General features: G+C 37.2%; 1 protein-coding gene across 2 annotated transcripts in view; it reads left to right on the top strand.

The window, feature by feature from the left end:
- Nucleotides 1-13,426, top strand: part of CNOT6 (CCR4-NOT transcription complex subunit 6) — a 29,157-nt gene extending 15,731 nt beyond the window's left edge. The window contains exons 4-12 of one of the 2 annotated variants that reach the window (XM_008628896.2): nucleotides 3,035-3,120; nucleotides 4,092-4,181; nucleotides 4,288-4,356; nucleotides 5,774-5,931; nucleotides 6,439-6,593; nucleotides 7,589-7,743; nucleotides 8,727-8,957; nucleotides 10,240-10,442; nucleotides 11,134-13,426. In XM_008628896.2, coding sequence (XP_008627118.1) covers nucleotides 3,035-3,120; nucleotides 4,092-4,181; nucleotides 4,288-4,356; nucleotides 5,774-5,931; nucleotides 6,439-6,593; nucleotides 7,589-7,743; nucleotides 8,727-8,957; nucleotides 10,240-10,442; nucleotides 11,134-11,346 — 1,360 coding nt within the window. In that variant the 3' untranslated portion in view covers nucleotides 11,347-13,426. Of the gene's footprint in view, nucleotides 1-3,034; nucleotides 3,121-4,091; nucleotides 4,197-4,287; nucleotides 4,357-5,773; nucleotides 5,932-6,438; nucleotides 6,594-7,588; nucleotides 7,744-8,726; nucleotides 8,958-10,239; nucleotides 10,443-11,133 lie in introns of both variants that reach the window. The other variant, XM_008628895.2, reaches the window with a different exon arrangement.
- The last annotated feature ends 515 nt before the right edge of the window (nucleotides 13,427-13,941 follow it).

Below are 13,941 nucleotides of genomic sequence, written 5' to 3' on the forward strand. Positions count from 1 at the left end.
TTTCCTCTTTATTCATATTTAGTAATTATTCTTAACAATAGCTCTTCTTCTGCTTATTGTATAACAATTGCAACATGTCTAGTATCATCTCCTCCCCATCTTTGCTGTGATGTAACTGCATTACTGTGCAAACTGGGGAGGAGAAAAAAATGATCCAATCTCAGCTTTTTGAGGTTTTTTTTCCTTTCAATTTTGCAATGTCAAGATGTACAAAGTTAGCATGGAATGAAAACTCCTTTTGGAAGTGAAATATGAACAATGATGCCTATTTAGATTATACTTAAGGCTGCAGCACTTTACTTTGTAAAAACACTGTTACATGAATATATAAATTATTTATATAAGACTAAATATTTACACGCAACAGTCTTTTGCCCTTGACCCAAAGGAAGAGCCTTATCTTAGGTTTATTAGACAGTTGCCAGTAATTGCCTTTATTGCTATTAATTTTGAAGATACTTATGAACAGCTTTCTCAAATCCAGAAAGTACAGAGTCTGAAAGTAAAGAGAATGTTACTAGAAGTAAAGACAAGGATAGAGAAGTGGACTGCCAGCACAGCTTTCATGAAACTGGAAGCAAAGCAAGTTTGCACATAGAAATATCTGTCATTGCGTTTTCTTCCCCTTTAGAAAAGTCTGCTCTGTTGGAGAGGATTAAACTAGCTGATTAAATTGGTACTAAAAGCTCAAATTCCAGAGCAGTTCAAGTCTCAACCTTGGAGGCTGAGCAAAGGGACTTTGCTTTTTGAAGCATAATTGGCAGCTCTGCTTTGTAGCATGTTGTATAGTTGCTTTCAGCTGGAGAGGAGTCTGTTCTAAGCTCTAGTTCATTGCATTGCTATTTCAATTAAAAGCAGTTATTAGTAACAGGTTTCTTCCCTTCTTTATCCAACTCCTTGGATATTGTGAGCTAGAAACCCTAAATTTACCGGAATATTCTCAAATTCATCTTTGTACTTCATTAGCCTCCTGTCAGTCTTTTTAAAACATTTTTGTAAGTGTAACACTTGTGACATGGAGATAGCTTAGCAGTGCAGAGTCATCAGTAATGTCAAGTCATTATGCCTTCTTCCCAACACTTCTCCTGATTTATTCTGGCTGATTCTATGAAGCTTCAGCTCTTGCAAGTCCTAGGTTTCTTTTGAGCAGAGGAGGCTAAATCTTGTAAATGTGAAATTTGTAGCTAAGGTCACAGAAGTTTTCTATTTATGACCAAAACACAGCACTTGAGCACAGATCTCTAGATGTGAAAAGCTGTGCATGAACCCACTGTGCTCCTCAGAAATTGCAGCTGCTCCATGGTTTTTTTTCACTGTGGTGAAAGTGAAGAAAAACCCATAAGCACATCCTATGTGATAGCACATTGCAGGTCCCAGCTGGGCTGGGGTTTTGTGTTTCAGGCTGGCTCTCGCTGCAGACACTTCCCCTGGATTCTGGGAAGTTGTTCAAACTAACAGTAATTCAACCCTGGGCACTGCTGGTATCCTGAGCCACAGAAATCATTTGTGCTCTCAACACTGAGAACTGATAACAGCTCTCCCAGCTCCCACATCTGGAGCTCTGGGTTTGGTCTGTACTGCAGAGCTCACCCAAGACTCCTTTCATCTCTCTTTTTACTGCAAGTAGTTGAAAAAAAGAGATGTCAGAGCAGTAGGATTTCTGATCTTTGCAGAAAAAGGAGGAAAAAATAAACACTGTAACATGTTATCTTGGAAAGCTCAGCTGCAAAACAGATTCTCTTGATATGCTTGAAAGAACTTGAGTGCACCCCCAGGACATTTGCAGATGACACAGAGCTGGGTGGAAGGGTGGATCTGCTGCAGGGCAGGAAGGCTCTGCAGAGGGATCTGGACAGGCTGGATCCATGGGCCAAGGCCAGTGGTGTGGGCTTCAGTCAGGTTGAGTGCTGGGTCCTGCACTTGAGTCACAACCCAGCAGTGCTCCACTCTGGGGGAACAGTGTCTGGGAAGCTGCCTGGTTGAAGAGGACCTGGTGGGGGTGGTCAACAGCATCTGAACATAAACCAGGTGTGCTCAGATGGCTCAGAAAGCTGATGGCACCTGGCCTGGATTAGCAGTAGTGTGGCAGCCGGACCAGGGCAGTGACTGTTCCCCTGGGCTGGGCATTGCTGACACCACACCTCAAATCCTGGGGTCAGTTCTGGGCTGCTTATTCCTTGACAGGAAAGGCATTGAAACCCTCAAGTGCTGTTCTGTAGAACTCAAAAGAGTTAAATTAACTCTTGCCCTACAGGTTTCCTTTTTTTTTTTCTTTTCTTTTTTTTTTTTCTTTTTGTTGCCCAGAAATACTCCTCAAGTCTCTAGGCACCAAGTTGTAAACACTTTGGAGCAGCAACTTTATACTGATTGATTCTATGAAAGTCTTCCCTGCTTAATGGGAATGCATTTTGGAAAATGAAAAGCTACTTACAAGTCTATTTTGTCTGCCCAGTTTGTTGGGATATCAGAATTCAGGACATGAATTCTGTTCCTGTCTGTATATTGGTTTTGTGAGTTACAAAGCACATACTTTGTCTTGCCACTGAAATGATGAAAAGAAAACCACCCAAACCAACAGAAAATTACCGTGCTAAATGACTGCTGCATGGTAATGCCATAGCTGTAATCATACTGCCATGATCTTGGATTTTTTAATTTGGTTTCAGGGATATAATTTCCCTTTATTTCTTAATCACAGCTGACCTGTTTCATGGTCTGGTTTGTCTGAGCTGTTACTGCATCATCACTTGTAGATACTAAAGTGTTTAATTATTGTTAATGTTCACAAAATGTCTCACCATTTAAGAGAAACTCTCCAAACAGCTCCTTTCCTCTGTACTTCAGCACAAGGTGTTTTGTCTGAATGTGTGTGTCTGAGTACAGCAGAATTTCCTTAACCATTGCTGTTTAGTCTCTAAATTTTTCAGTATTGTGGTTTGCTACTATATGGGTTCTCTTTTAGTTTAATTCTTTTACTGCTGCAGATAAATGTTGCTCTGTTTTCAGCCCCATATGATTCTTGCTCTATCTACAGGGAACTACATTTAAATAACAACCTGTTACGAGTTTTACCTTTTGAGCTGGGAAAACTGTTCCAGTTACAGACTTTGGGTCTGAAAGGTATTGCTGCTTTTTTCTTGGTATCTCTGCTTTTTTAGTGATACTGCTGCTGGGCTGTAATGGCTGTAGTCTGCTAGTTCATTAAATGTTACTGATTAGCAATCCCAGATGTAGCTGCTCACTCCACATTTATAAATACTGTTACTTAGGGATTATTTAGAAAAATAACAGGTTGGCAGAGCAGTGCCCATAGAAAGAGGTTTGCTTTTTTTTCTGCAGAGTGAGCAGAAGCTTTCTGTTGCTTGCATAGGGGTTGAATGCAGTTCTGCTTTAACTAAGAAACAGTCTGTGGTTAACTGTGGTACATCTCCAGCCAGAAAGGGAACATGCTTTGTACAGCTGCAGGGTACTGTGCTATTTATGCAAGCAGCAATTTAAGTCTTTTCCCAATTTTTTTTTTTTTTCCTCTGAACTGTATGGATTCTAGCTATAAAAATTGCTGACCTTGGGGAATTTCGAGTCACAAAATCAGAAGCACTGAGAGATATAATACCTCTAAACACTGTTAAGTCTCAAAAGTCTGTTTATCTCCCCTTTAAAACTGGGCAATTGCAGTGTGTGTTGTCCATGGCAACTTTTGCAATCTGCTTATGTTTGGCAGATGACAGAGTCTCTGCTGAGATCTGGCTGTCAGATCAACTGCTGGTGGATGTTTCACACCAAGCAGAGGTGACTCCTGTGTTTGGGCTCATCAGCTCTGCCTGTTGTACCACACAAGTTCTTCACCGCTCTTAGTCCAAGGACCACTTTTGGGGTGCTCAGTCCCAAGGCAGAATCAGCAGGGAATGTTGTTAAACTTCACTAGGGCTGTCCACACATCCAGGGTTTTGTGGGATTGAAGACCTGAGATCTGAAACCCCAGAGTAGTTCATAGTAGGTCTTGTCTCCAAGATGTCAGCTTTCAGCACTGATATGCAAGTCTGTAATAGTTCTGTATATTTTATTCAATATTCCTGTGAATTGGTTTGTAGGAAACCCACTTACACAGGATATTCTGAACCTGTATCAGGAACCAGATGGGACACGAAGGCTACTGAACTATTTGCTTGATAATTTGGCAGGTACTGCAAAAAGAAGTAAGTGATCATTCTTAAAACATTTATTTCTGCTGTGCAAAATAAATGTGATTATCACTTGTTGTATCTCTATTTTGAAATGTTCCCATAGTTTCGACAGAACAGCCACCTCCAAGATCTTGGATTATGTTGCAAGAACCAGACCGTACAAGACCAACAGGTACTGTAACACTTCAAGGATTTCTCATTTCTTCTGTTTTCCTTTTAATAAAAGCTGTTGATCTTTACTGGAAAAAAAGTTAATGCTTAAATTAACCAATCATCTCTGCAGTGCTGACCAGCCAGCTGAAGTCATTCTATCCCAACTGGAACACCTGTTCCAGATTTACCCGTCTTTTACTCTAAAGTAATTTATTTTTAATTAACATCCCTCTCACAGGGATTGAAACTGTTGTCCACAATTAGTTAAATAGTGGAATTATAACAGGCTTAATTTAGCATTTGTTGGAGAACAAGAAAAGTGGAAGCATTTGAGCATGATTTCCAAAAAATGTAGAATTGTTTTAAGTAACCAGGGTATCATCCTTGATTCAGCATTTTTGTTGCTATTGGGATTCAGGTCATGTTTAATTCTTCACTAATTTTTTTTCCTGCATAAATTGTCTGAAATACAGCCTTTTCTATTTAGCTGCACACCAAAAAAATCTTAGTGTATTTCTCAATTATTGCAGTGTCCTCTCTTTCAGGACTGAATGTACATTACTTTCTCCTGTTATTAAGGTGATTGCTTCAAAGATCATGATGTTAATGCAGCTTCTACTTTGCTGTCACCTATTTGTTTTCAAAATGCTAGACTTTGACCCCAGTCAGCCCAAAATTCTTTTCCTCCATTTTCTATATCTTCAAACAATGGTCCTGTTTCTTTTTTCTGCATTTGAGAGGAGCTTCCAGGTATCTTATTGTTGTACTACAAATTCTTAAAGTGCTTTTTGAAAAAAAACAAACTCAGAAACCCACCAAAACAGCCTTCCAAATCCATGCTGCTGGATTACCTGTCAAGTTGCCCCAGACGGTCTCATTACTACTCCTGTTTCAAATTAATACAGAGAGGAGATATTTCTTGTCCTACACCTGAATGCCTTTTTGAGGTGGAAATATTTGGGGCGTTAATTTGCCTACACTTTTTCTTTGTGTGAAAGGATCCTTACCCTGCCTATGGATCTGTTACAGTTTGTGGTGGCAGTAATTAAGATAGATTTAAAAGAATCTGATTGTAGACTTGCAGACCTTTGTGTAGCTGGCAAATACAAGTGTTCAAATACATTTACTTTGTTTTGGGCTTTCCACAGTACAGCACCACTTAGCATAAAACACATTTGTCTGCTCTTCACCGTGTTAACCCTGTAAGGGGGGGTGGTTTTTTTCCTAATTAAATGCTATAAGACAGCTGCCGTAAGTCCAAACATGTAATTTGTCTCCCTAGAAGAACTAACAATTTTTTTTAGCACAGATACACATGCTGTGTTTTGGTTGAAACAAATGAAGCGTGCATTGATAAATTCGCAGAAGACAAAAGTCAAGAACATAATTGTTTTTTTTTAATCTATCAGTGTGTAAGTAAAATTATTGTTCTGCAGCCTTGTTCTCTGTCATGTGTTACAACGTCCTGTGTGACAAATATGCCACCCGGCAGCTGTATGGCTATTGTCCATCCTGGGCCTTGAACTGGGAATACAGAAAAAAAGCCATTATGCAGGAAATACTGAGCTGCAATGCTGACATCATAAGTCTGCAGGTAAGAAATACACCATTATTTCTTTCCCTTTTCTATTCCCGTGTGCTGGTTTCTTCACATTAAGTGTATTTGTAGTAAACGGTCTGTTTTCAAAACCTTCTGCAAACAAAAGAAAAAAGAAGTGATGTTTAGAACATTATTTGTTGTTTGACATCAAAAGAAGGCTCTCAGCCCCCGCAGTTGGAATGGGAACCAGCAGCTCCTGATCAAAGCAATGTTAGTGGGGGTGCCTTTGTGCCTGTGTGTGTTTGTGGGGCTGTAATTGACACATTTTCAAATAAGAGGCTTGAGATAATCATAACTCCAGGGATTACAGAAATTCATTTATATTTTCTTAAAATAGGGATATTGCTCCTGAATTTGCATTCTCTGATGCACTTAATTCTTAGGTTTTTTTCCTCTTAAATCTAATTTGAAAGTGATTTACACTTCTGAAGAGTCTAAATAATATCTGTCTTCTATATTTTGCTAATAGTACGTTCATGCTGTGCTGCCTTAACTTTACAGGAGGTTGAAACGGAGCAGTACTACAGTTTTTTCCTGGTAGAATTGAAAGAACGTGGCTATAATGGATTCTTCAGTCCAAAATCTAGAGCTAGGACAATGTCAGAACAGGAAAGAAAACATGTTGATGGTTGTGCAATATTTTTCAAAACAGAAAAGTAAGTGGTGTGGTTTGCTGAACCTTCTGATGTCTCTTGCTGTCTTTTACTTAATTTCTCAGGTTGGTCTATAGCTCAAACAGTTTGGCTTTAACTGCTCTTTTGTAGCCAGGCAGGGTTTCATACAGAGCATTCCTACCCCTGGAAGGAGTGGTTTGTACAAGAGAGATCATTCTGTGTGGAACTAGCAATGAAAAAATTAACCTTGAAGTTTTGTTTAAGGTGAATGAGATTTCATTCTGTTCGAGCAGTTCTGGTTGGGAGTTCACTAAATTATTCTTCCCTTCTTGAGTGTGTGTGTCCCAACCATTAGGTGGTAATAATAGAAATTGAAGGAAATAATGAAAAATGAAGCAGATTTTCTTGCCTTTTAGTTTTGGGGTTTTGGTTTTTTTTGAGTAAAGGAATTTCTAATCCCTCAAATTGCTGAAATAAGGCCTCAGATGACATTGACTTTTTGATACATTAGTCTTTGGTAAAGCAAACAACAAGATATCGCTGCACACTTCTGCAAAAAAAAACCCTATTCATTTAAGAGCTGCAGCACTTACTGGTTGTGTCATATCGCACTTGTACAACTTTGGCTGTGATGATAATAATGTCCCTTCCTGCTTCCATTCCTGTGTATCCACAAGTAAATGTACGTGCCAGGTTTGATACTCTAGTGGCTTGGAAAATTATTTAGTCCCTCTCTGTTAAATCTGCATGTTTGAACTAGGAACGGATGCAGAGTTAGAAACACGCATGACTTTTCTAGAATGCCACTCTCTCTCAACGAAATGTTTTAATTGTAACTAAGGTACTACTGTAAACTACATGAAAATTACTAGGAAAACTATATCCCTTGGTGTCAGTTTAGGATTTTATGAAATTATTTGACTGGCTGAGATTTTCACATCATAAATGTGTTTGAGCTTTAATTAAAAGAATTACCGATAACATTTCCTACTGTATCTGGCTGCTGAAAAAACGCGTATATGATGTTTTTCTTTCAGATTTACTTTGGTTCAAAAGCATACTGTTGAGTTCAATCAACTAGCAATGGCAAACTCAGAAGGTTCAGAGGCTATGCTGAACAGAGTTATGACGAAAGATAACATTGGAGTTGCTGTTCTATTAGAACTGCGAAAGGAATTGATAGAAATGTCCTGTAAGTCCCATTTCATTAATTTTTTAATAGATGGTATTTTGTAAATGAAAAAACAATTACTTTTGTTATAGTAAAAAAGAGAAACTAGGTTCTGCAGGTGAATTTGGCTTTGCAGATTTTATGTTCAGACAATTTTATTTCAAAAGAGGATTTTGGGGAAGAGTCATAATTGCTTAAATGCTGAAGTGGTTTTTTTTTTCCCCACTTGCATTTTTTAAGGAAAGAAAAGATATAAATACTTGAGTTTGAGTGATTTTGTTGTCTGGTTTTGGTTTTGGTTTTTTTTTCTTAAAATTATGTACAAGTATCAAAGAATCAGGTGGTGTTAGTTGTGTGTTTCTGGATCATGTACCTGCATCATTTTAACTTATTTTCTTTACTGTCATGCTTATACAACCTGTTTGTTCTGCCCTGTCATTCTTAATTTAGGAAATGTAAATTGGCTTTGTAAGTATCACAGTGGGAACCTACTCAACCCGTGTTAATATTTATCCAAATGATATTTTATTAATTCAGATTGTAGCAAACAAGCCTTTCAAGAAACACTTCTACCAAGAGAGGTAACTTAGAATGTGGATAACTTAGAATTCAGAGCTCGCTGCCTAATAAGATATGAACAGAGCCTGTTTGCTATCACAGCCTGAGGAAAGCTGCTGTAATTTTTTAGAACAACGCTATTTGCCTGTAATTAGGATTATCTGTTACTTATGTTAATTTTCAGTGAATACAAAAGCATTACATGTAACAGATAGTCTGTTACTGGTCTTGAATGTGAAATGTAATTCCTAGTGCTTTATATCAACTAAAACGCTTGTTAAATGTAAGAGGAGTTATCTGACCCTCTTCATTCAAATGGTATTAACCCTCTTGAAGTCATACTGGTATTTTATTTTTTTGTCCCCTCAAACATTTTGTTTAAATTTCTGTAGTAGTGTTTTCTGTTGCTGACTGATTTTAAATAAATAACTGATTTTAAATTTTAGCTGGAAAGCCACATCTTGGGATGGAAAAGCAGCTAGTTCTTGTAGCTAATGCACATATGCATTGGGACCCAGATTATTCTGATGTGAAGCTGGTTCAGACTATGATGTTCCTGTCTGAGGTAAAGAACATTATTGATAAAGCTTCTCGTAGTCTCAAACCTGGTGTTTCGGGAGAACTTGGAACCATTCCACTTGTACTGTGTGCAGATCTCAATTCTCTACCAGACTCTGGTAAGAGTTCTATTTCTTATTCTTTAGACTGTTTCAAGTGTGTAACAATTTAAGTTTTTCAACTTAGAGAATGCATTGTTTGATAATATAAGCTCTAGAGGTACCAAGGGGAGAGAAGGGAGAGAAGATAGTACTGTTGTATTTGTGAGTGACCTTACTGCCTGTGTTCTAGTATAGCTGTGTCTGATCTTTCAGAAGCATTTCTACTGTGATTTTTTTTTCCTCTTTGTTCTTGTATTTTAAAATATCTTCCAAAAATAACTGAAAACATGAATTCGTTGCTGATAATTGGGTTTTCTTAACTTTTAAGCATGAAAAGATAATTTTTTACCTTTAAATTTGCTACCATACAAATAATTTTCTGTGATGTTTTAGAATTTCTAAATTTCAATACATCCCCTTCAGAAGCTCTTTACTAACATGGAACTTTGTTTCTTGACTTGGTGACAACTTTATAAAGTGCAAGAAAAGAAAACATTCAGTGCCTGCCACCTTGGCTTTCTCAGGTCCCAGCTGAAGTGCTGTACTCAAGAGCCATCCTTCCTTCTTACTGCTGGTTGTTCAACATAATAATCTCCATTCCTGGTCCCCTTCCTTCTGGCCTCATCTTGGCAGCTCTTAACATCTCTTAGGGTTTTAAGGAGCAGTTACTGCTCAGCAGTAATGGGAATGTGATTCTTTTTGATCCCAGGAAGACCAGTATCAGTAGTGGTGATTGCAATCACCAGTTCATGTGCCTGGTTGTGTTTTCAGAACAACTAACTGCTTCTTTTACCTTCCAGAACTTTAACACAGCTGTTCTGAAGTTGAGGCACAATCATAGTTTTATGACACAAATCTAATCAATTTGGCTTTGCAGCCTCTTGGAAGTTAACTTCTTTGGAAGCAGTGTTTCAGAAGTTGGCTTTTTTGCAACACTTCAGCTGAAGAGCATTGAATGGCAGGACCTGAGCATAGAAGCAAGAAGAGGCAGCCAATAACTAGCATTGACAGAATTTTACTTCAGATTTTTTTTCATCTTCCCTTTCCCAATCTATTCCTTATTAACCTTCTCTTTTTTTCTAATCAAAGCATGTCTCTTTGTTCTAGGTGACATTTGCTCTTGATATACATATACATTGCCCTGCAGTATTTTATAAGAGCTACTGTTGATTGTACTGTGTATTGTTAAGGTTGTGCTTATACAAAGCCTAAAGTTACATGCCTCACTTCAAGTACCTACACACACTTACTTGCTGAATGCTTGTTAATACCTTCTTGTTTGTCATGTGTCTCCTCACAGGTGTTGTTGAGTACTTGAGCACTGGTGGAGTGGAAACAAACCACAAAGATTTTAAGGAACTGAGATACAATGAAAGTCTTACTAACTTCAGCTGTAATGGAAAGAATGGGACAACAAATGGAAGAATTACACATGGTTTCAAGTTGAAGAGTGCCTATGAGAATGGTCTAATGCCTTATACAAATTACACATTCGACTTCAAGGTAAGGACTTGCTTATATTTTGGAAAAAAATTCCATATTCAAGTGTAACTAATATGATTTGATCTATGAAGTTGTTATATAAGTTAATCTCTATGAAGTTGTTATATAAGTTAATCTGTGTAGTTAAATTCACCAAGTTTATACTTAAAACATAGCAAACTAGAATGCTCAACACTTCAGTCTCCTAGAAACCATCTTATTCTTTTTAGTAACTTACACTAGCTTTGCAAGAATTGGGGTGCTCTTAACCTTCCCTGTAAACAGTAAGAGTTTGTGTTTTAATACTCCAAGCTAAAGGACAGGGGCACTTAAGGTGTCAACTGCAAGGAAATAATCCATGGTGCTTCTGGAAAATTCTCAGTTTTTTGTTGCCCAGGGAAAACAAAGATTTTTTTTTTTTTTTCCTTTAAGATCAGGTAAATGTGATTTGAAGCTCTGTAGGAGGTTGGAAATTGAAACCCACAGAAGCATAGGAGAAATAATAAAGGGTGGCCTTTTCTTTTGTTTTCCTAATCTATACTGAGCATCCCATGGGATATAGGAAGAAGAAATCTCCTGAATTGATGATGTGCTTTAGAGAAGGAATGGGATATTTCATTACTCATAACACTGAGCTCACCTCTTGTTTGGAAGAATAACTTGGGACAAGAATAAATTACTAACAATAATCTTTTTTCCTCTCTTGTTTTAGGGTATTATTGATTACATCTTCTACTCTAAACCTCAGCTAAACATACTTGGCATTCTTGGACCTTTGGATCATCATTGGTTAATAGAGAACAATATAAGTGGTTGTCCACATCCACTCATCCCTTCTGACCACTTCTCACTTTTTGCACAACTGGAGCTTTTGCTGCCTTTCCTGCCTCCTGTAAATGGAATCCATCTCCCTGGCAGGAGGTAGTCAAATACATTTTAGAGGGCAACCTCAATCTAACTTGTACAATTGTAAAATCTGAATATAGAGGAGTGAGGTATGGCCAACAGGGATTTTTTTTCTTAATAATCTTAATCTTAAATCTAATTATTTGCTAAAGACATAGTAAAAGCCAGGTGCTATCAACAGACACAATTCTGAGCCCAATATACTTTGTATACTGTTCCACAGCGATTGGTGCATTTGCACCTTTCTTTAATACGTTACGATTAACCTTCCTGTTTCTTTTCTCCAACGTGACATTTTCATGCCTTGAAATAGGGAATTGTTATACAGTGTATTCTCTTTGCACAGTTATCTGTAGCACTACTTTTTTGAGGCCAGTAGGAACATCCACAGAACATTCTCCGTACTTCACTCCCTCCTTTTTCAGACTTGTTTGTAAAATATAGAATTTGAATTTAGCCTTTATTGATTGTATATGAACAACAGAAAACCTGATTTATGAGATTTTGTACTTTAAAAAAAAAAAAGAAAAATCAGATTTGGAAAATGATTGTATTGTAAACTAAGGCTAAATTTTTATCTGTTTTCATGTGTTATAAAGGCCAGCGTGTAAAAGAGGTTGTCACAGGTTTTCTCTGCTAATGATTTGCACTGTTAGGGTTTCGTTAGCCCTTTTATACTACTTTTTAAGTTCAATTGAGAACATTGCTTTCAAAATCCAAACCTATAAAATCTTAATATCTAACAGAGATAACTAAATACATTCTATTTCTGATAAAAAAAAAAAAAGAAAGAGGCATAGAGTTCTCACAGAACAGATAAGCTGAGCAGTGAATATAAGTAGACCTGTATGGATTGAAAGTTATTGCTGATGTGTGTACACTCAGACATTTTTCTCATCTCTAACTTTTGAAGTAAAATCTAGGGATACTTGTGTACAGCTTCTTCATTTCTGTTTTAAATATTTGTCCTATCTCCACTGTGCCTGCTTAAATTTGTTCTCAACTAGCACTGCCTGTGCATGCAGAGAGATCCTGTGCATCCTCTTTTATTTTTTTAAATAATGTTAACACTTGTGAAAATTTTATGAAGATACTTTTGTATAAGCTGTGGCATCTTTTTTCCTTTGTGAAGCATTGAATATCACACTTTGGAACATGTTCAGGTTATGGGTACACAGTTTCTAGCTTCTAATGCCCATGCACTGCTTCTTTCAGTGTCATTGCACAGTGCCGTTTTTCCCACTAAGAGTTACTATCATGTGGATTCTCTTTCGTTTGTGTGTTCCTCAGTTTCTGAAAGTATAATTCCTTGAAGATAAAAACCTAGCCCTACATTTTCTATTAATGAAGCAGTGTAAAATAAATGCATTTTCAATACAGGTCCCAAAGACAATTCTTCAGATCATGTTTTAAAGTGACCAAGTTTTATTTTAAAGTGTCAAGCAAGACCGAAGTTACAGTGTACCCTCAGTGCCATTTGTGTCATGAAGCCAAGTATGTAACAGCTTACAAGTTTAACTTGTCTATTTGTATCCTAAAAGGGAGAATTCATCATCTCCTTAAACTAATACAACTTGAATAATCAAATGTAAAAAAAAAAAAAAAAAATTAATAATGGAGATTAGAGCTTGGTCTTAAACAGCTTTTGTTTCAGCTGCGGGCAGGGAAGCAAAAGGACACTGAGCATTAAGAGAAAACTTTCTAAATATTGTGAATTTTTTATATATAAGAGAGTGAATTGGTAATAATGATTCAAAATTTTATTGAAAAGTAGTCAGCACACAAGTGTGCTCAAACCGTTCTGTTTTAAGCTCAAAGTAAAAATTACAAACAGTTCGGATGTGTAAAATGTACATTTTAAAATTTCAATATGAGGAATTTTGATCTTGAATCCTTGTCTGGGACCTGATCTCTTGGGGTTATCTTGTTTTGGTTTTAGTTGTAAAAACACCAAACATGTCCAGTTTATAATCAGTACATTGAAATGCTGGTAGTATTGCTGTAGTAGATTTAATGCGTAGTGTTATTTTTTTTCTGTTTGTTTTTTGGGGTTTTTTTGTAAAGTGTGAATAAAAGGTGTTTTACTCATGTTTCCTTAATGATGTCTTGGTAATGTACATCATGACAATTTCCAGTAATGATAAGCCAATTTAGCTTGTCAGACTAAGCAAACTATTTTTCTTTTCTGATATCTGGATTGTGTAAGGAGTCCAGAAAGCTTTACAGAAGGGGAAGGGAAGCACGCACTCATTTTGTATTTTTTTAGAGGGGGATAATTTACTTTAATAGATGCTGGAGCTTGAGTGCACTTGTTAGATTCTAAAGGTTTGAGCTTTATCCAGTATGTGTTCTCCTCTATTGCTTAGTCTTAAAAAATATTTGAATTTATGACAGCATGTGAAAATATGGCCCCTTGTGCTTTTGGAGACACAACTGTTCCTGCTTAGTCACCTTATGGTCTAAGGGTCCATTTGAATAACCATTTCCTCCAGCTTTTTTAGTAGTCCACCCAGTCCTGATTGAAAACCCTCTGAATCCATTGAAGGCACTCCTTTGACTTCACTGGGTTTTAACTGGACTGCAGCTGTGACGCGGGGGCTGAAGGAAGGAAGGA

This window comes from Corvus brachyrhynchos, unplaced genomic scaffold (assembly GCF_000691975.1).
Source record: "Corvus brachyrhynchos isolate BGI_N302 unplaced genomic scaffold, ASM69197v1 scaffold21, whole genome shotgun sequence".
Taxonomy (NCBI): domain Eukaryota; kingdom Metazoa; phylum Chordata; class Aves; order Passeriformes; family Corvidae; genus Corvus; species Corvus brachyrhynchos.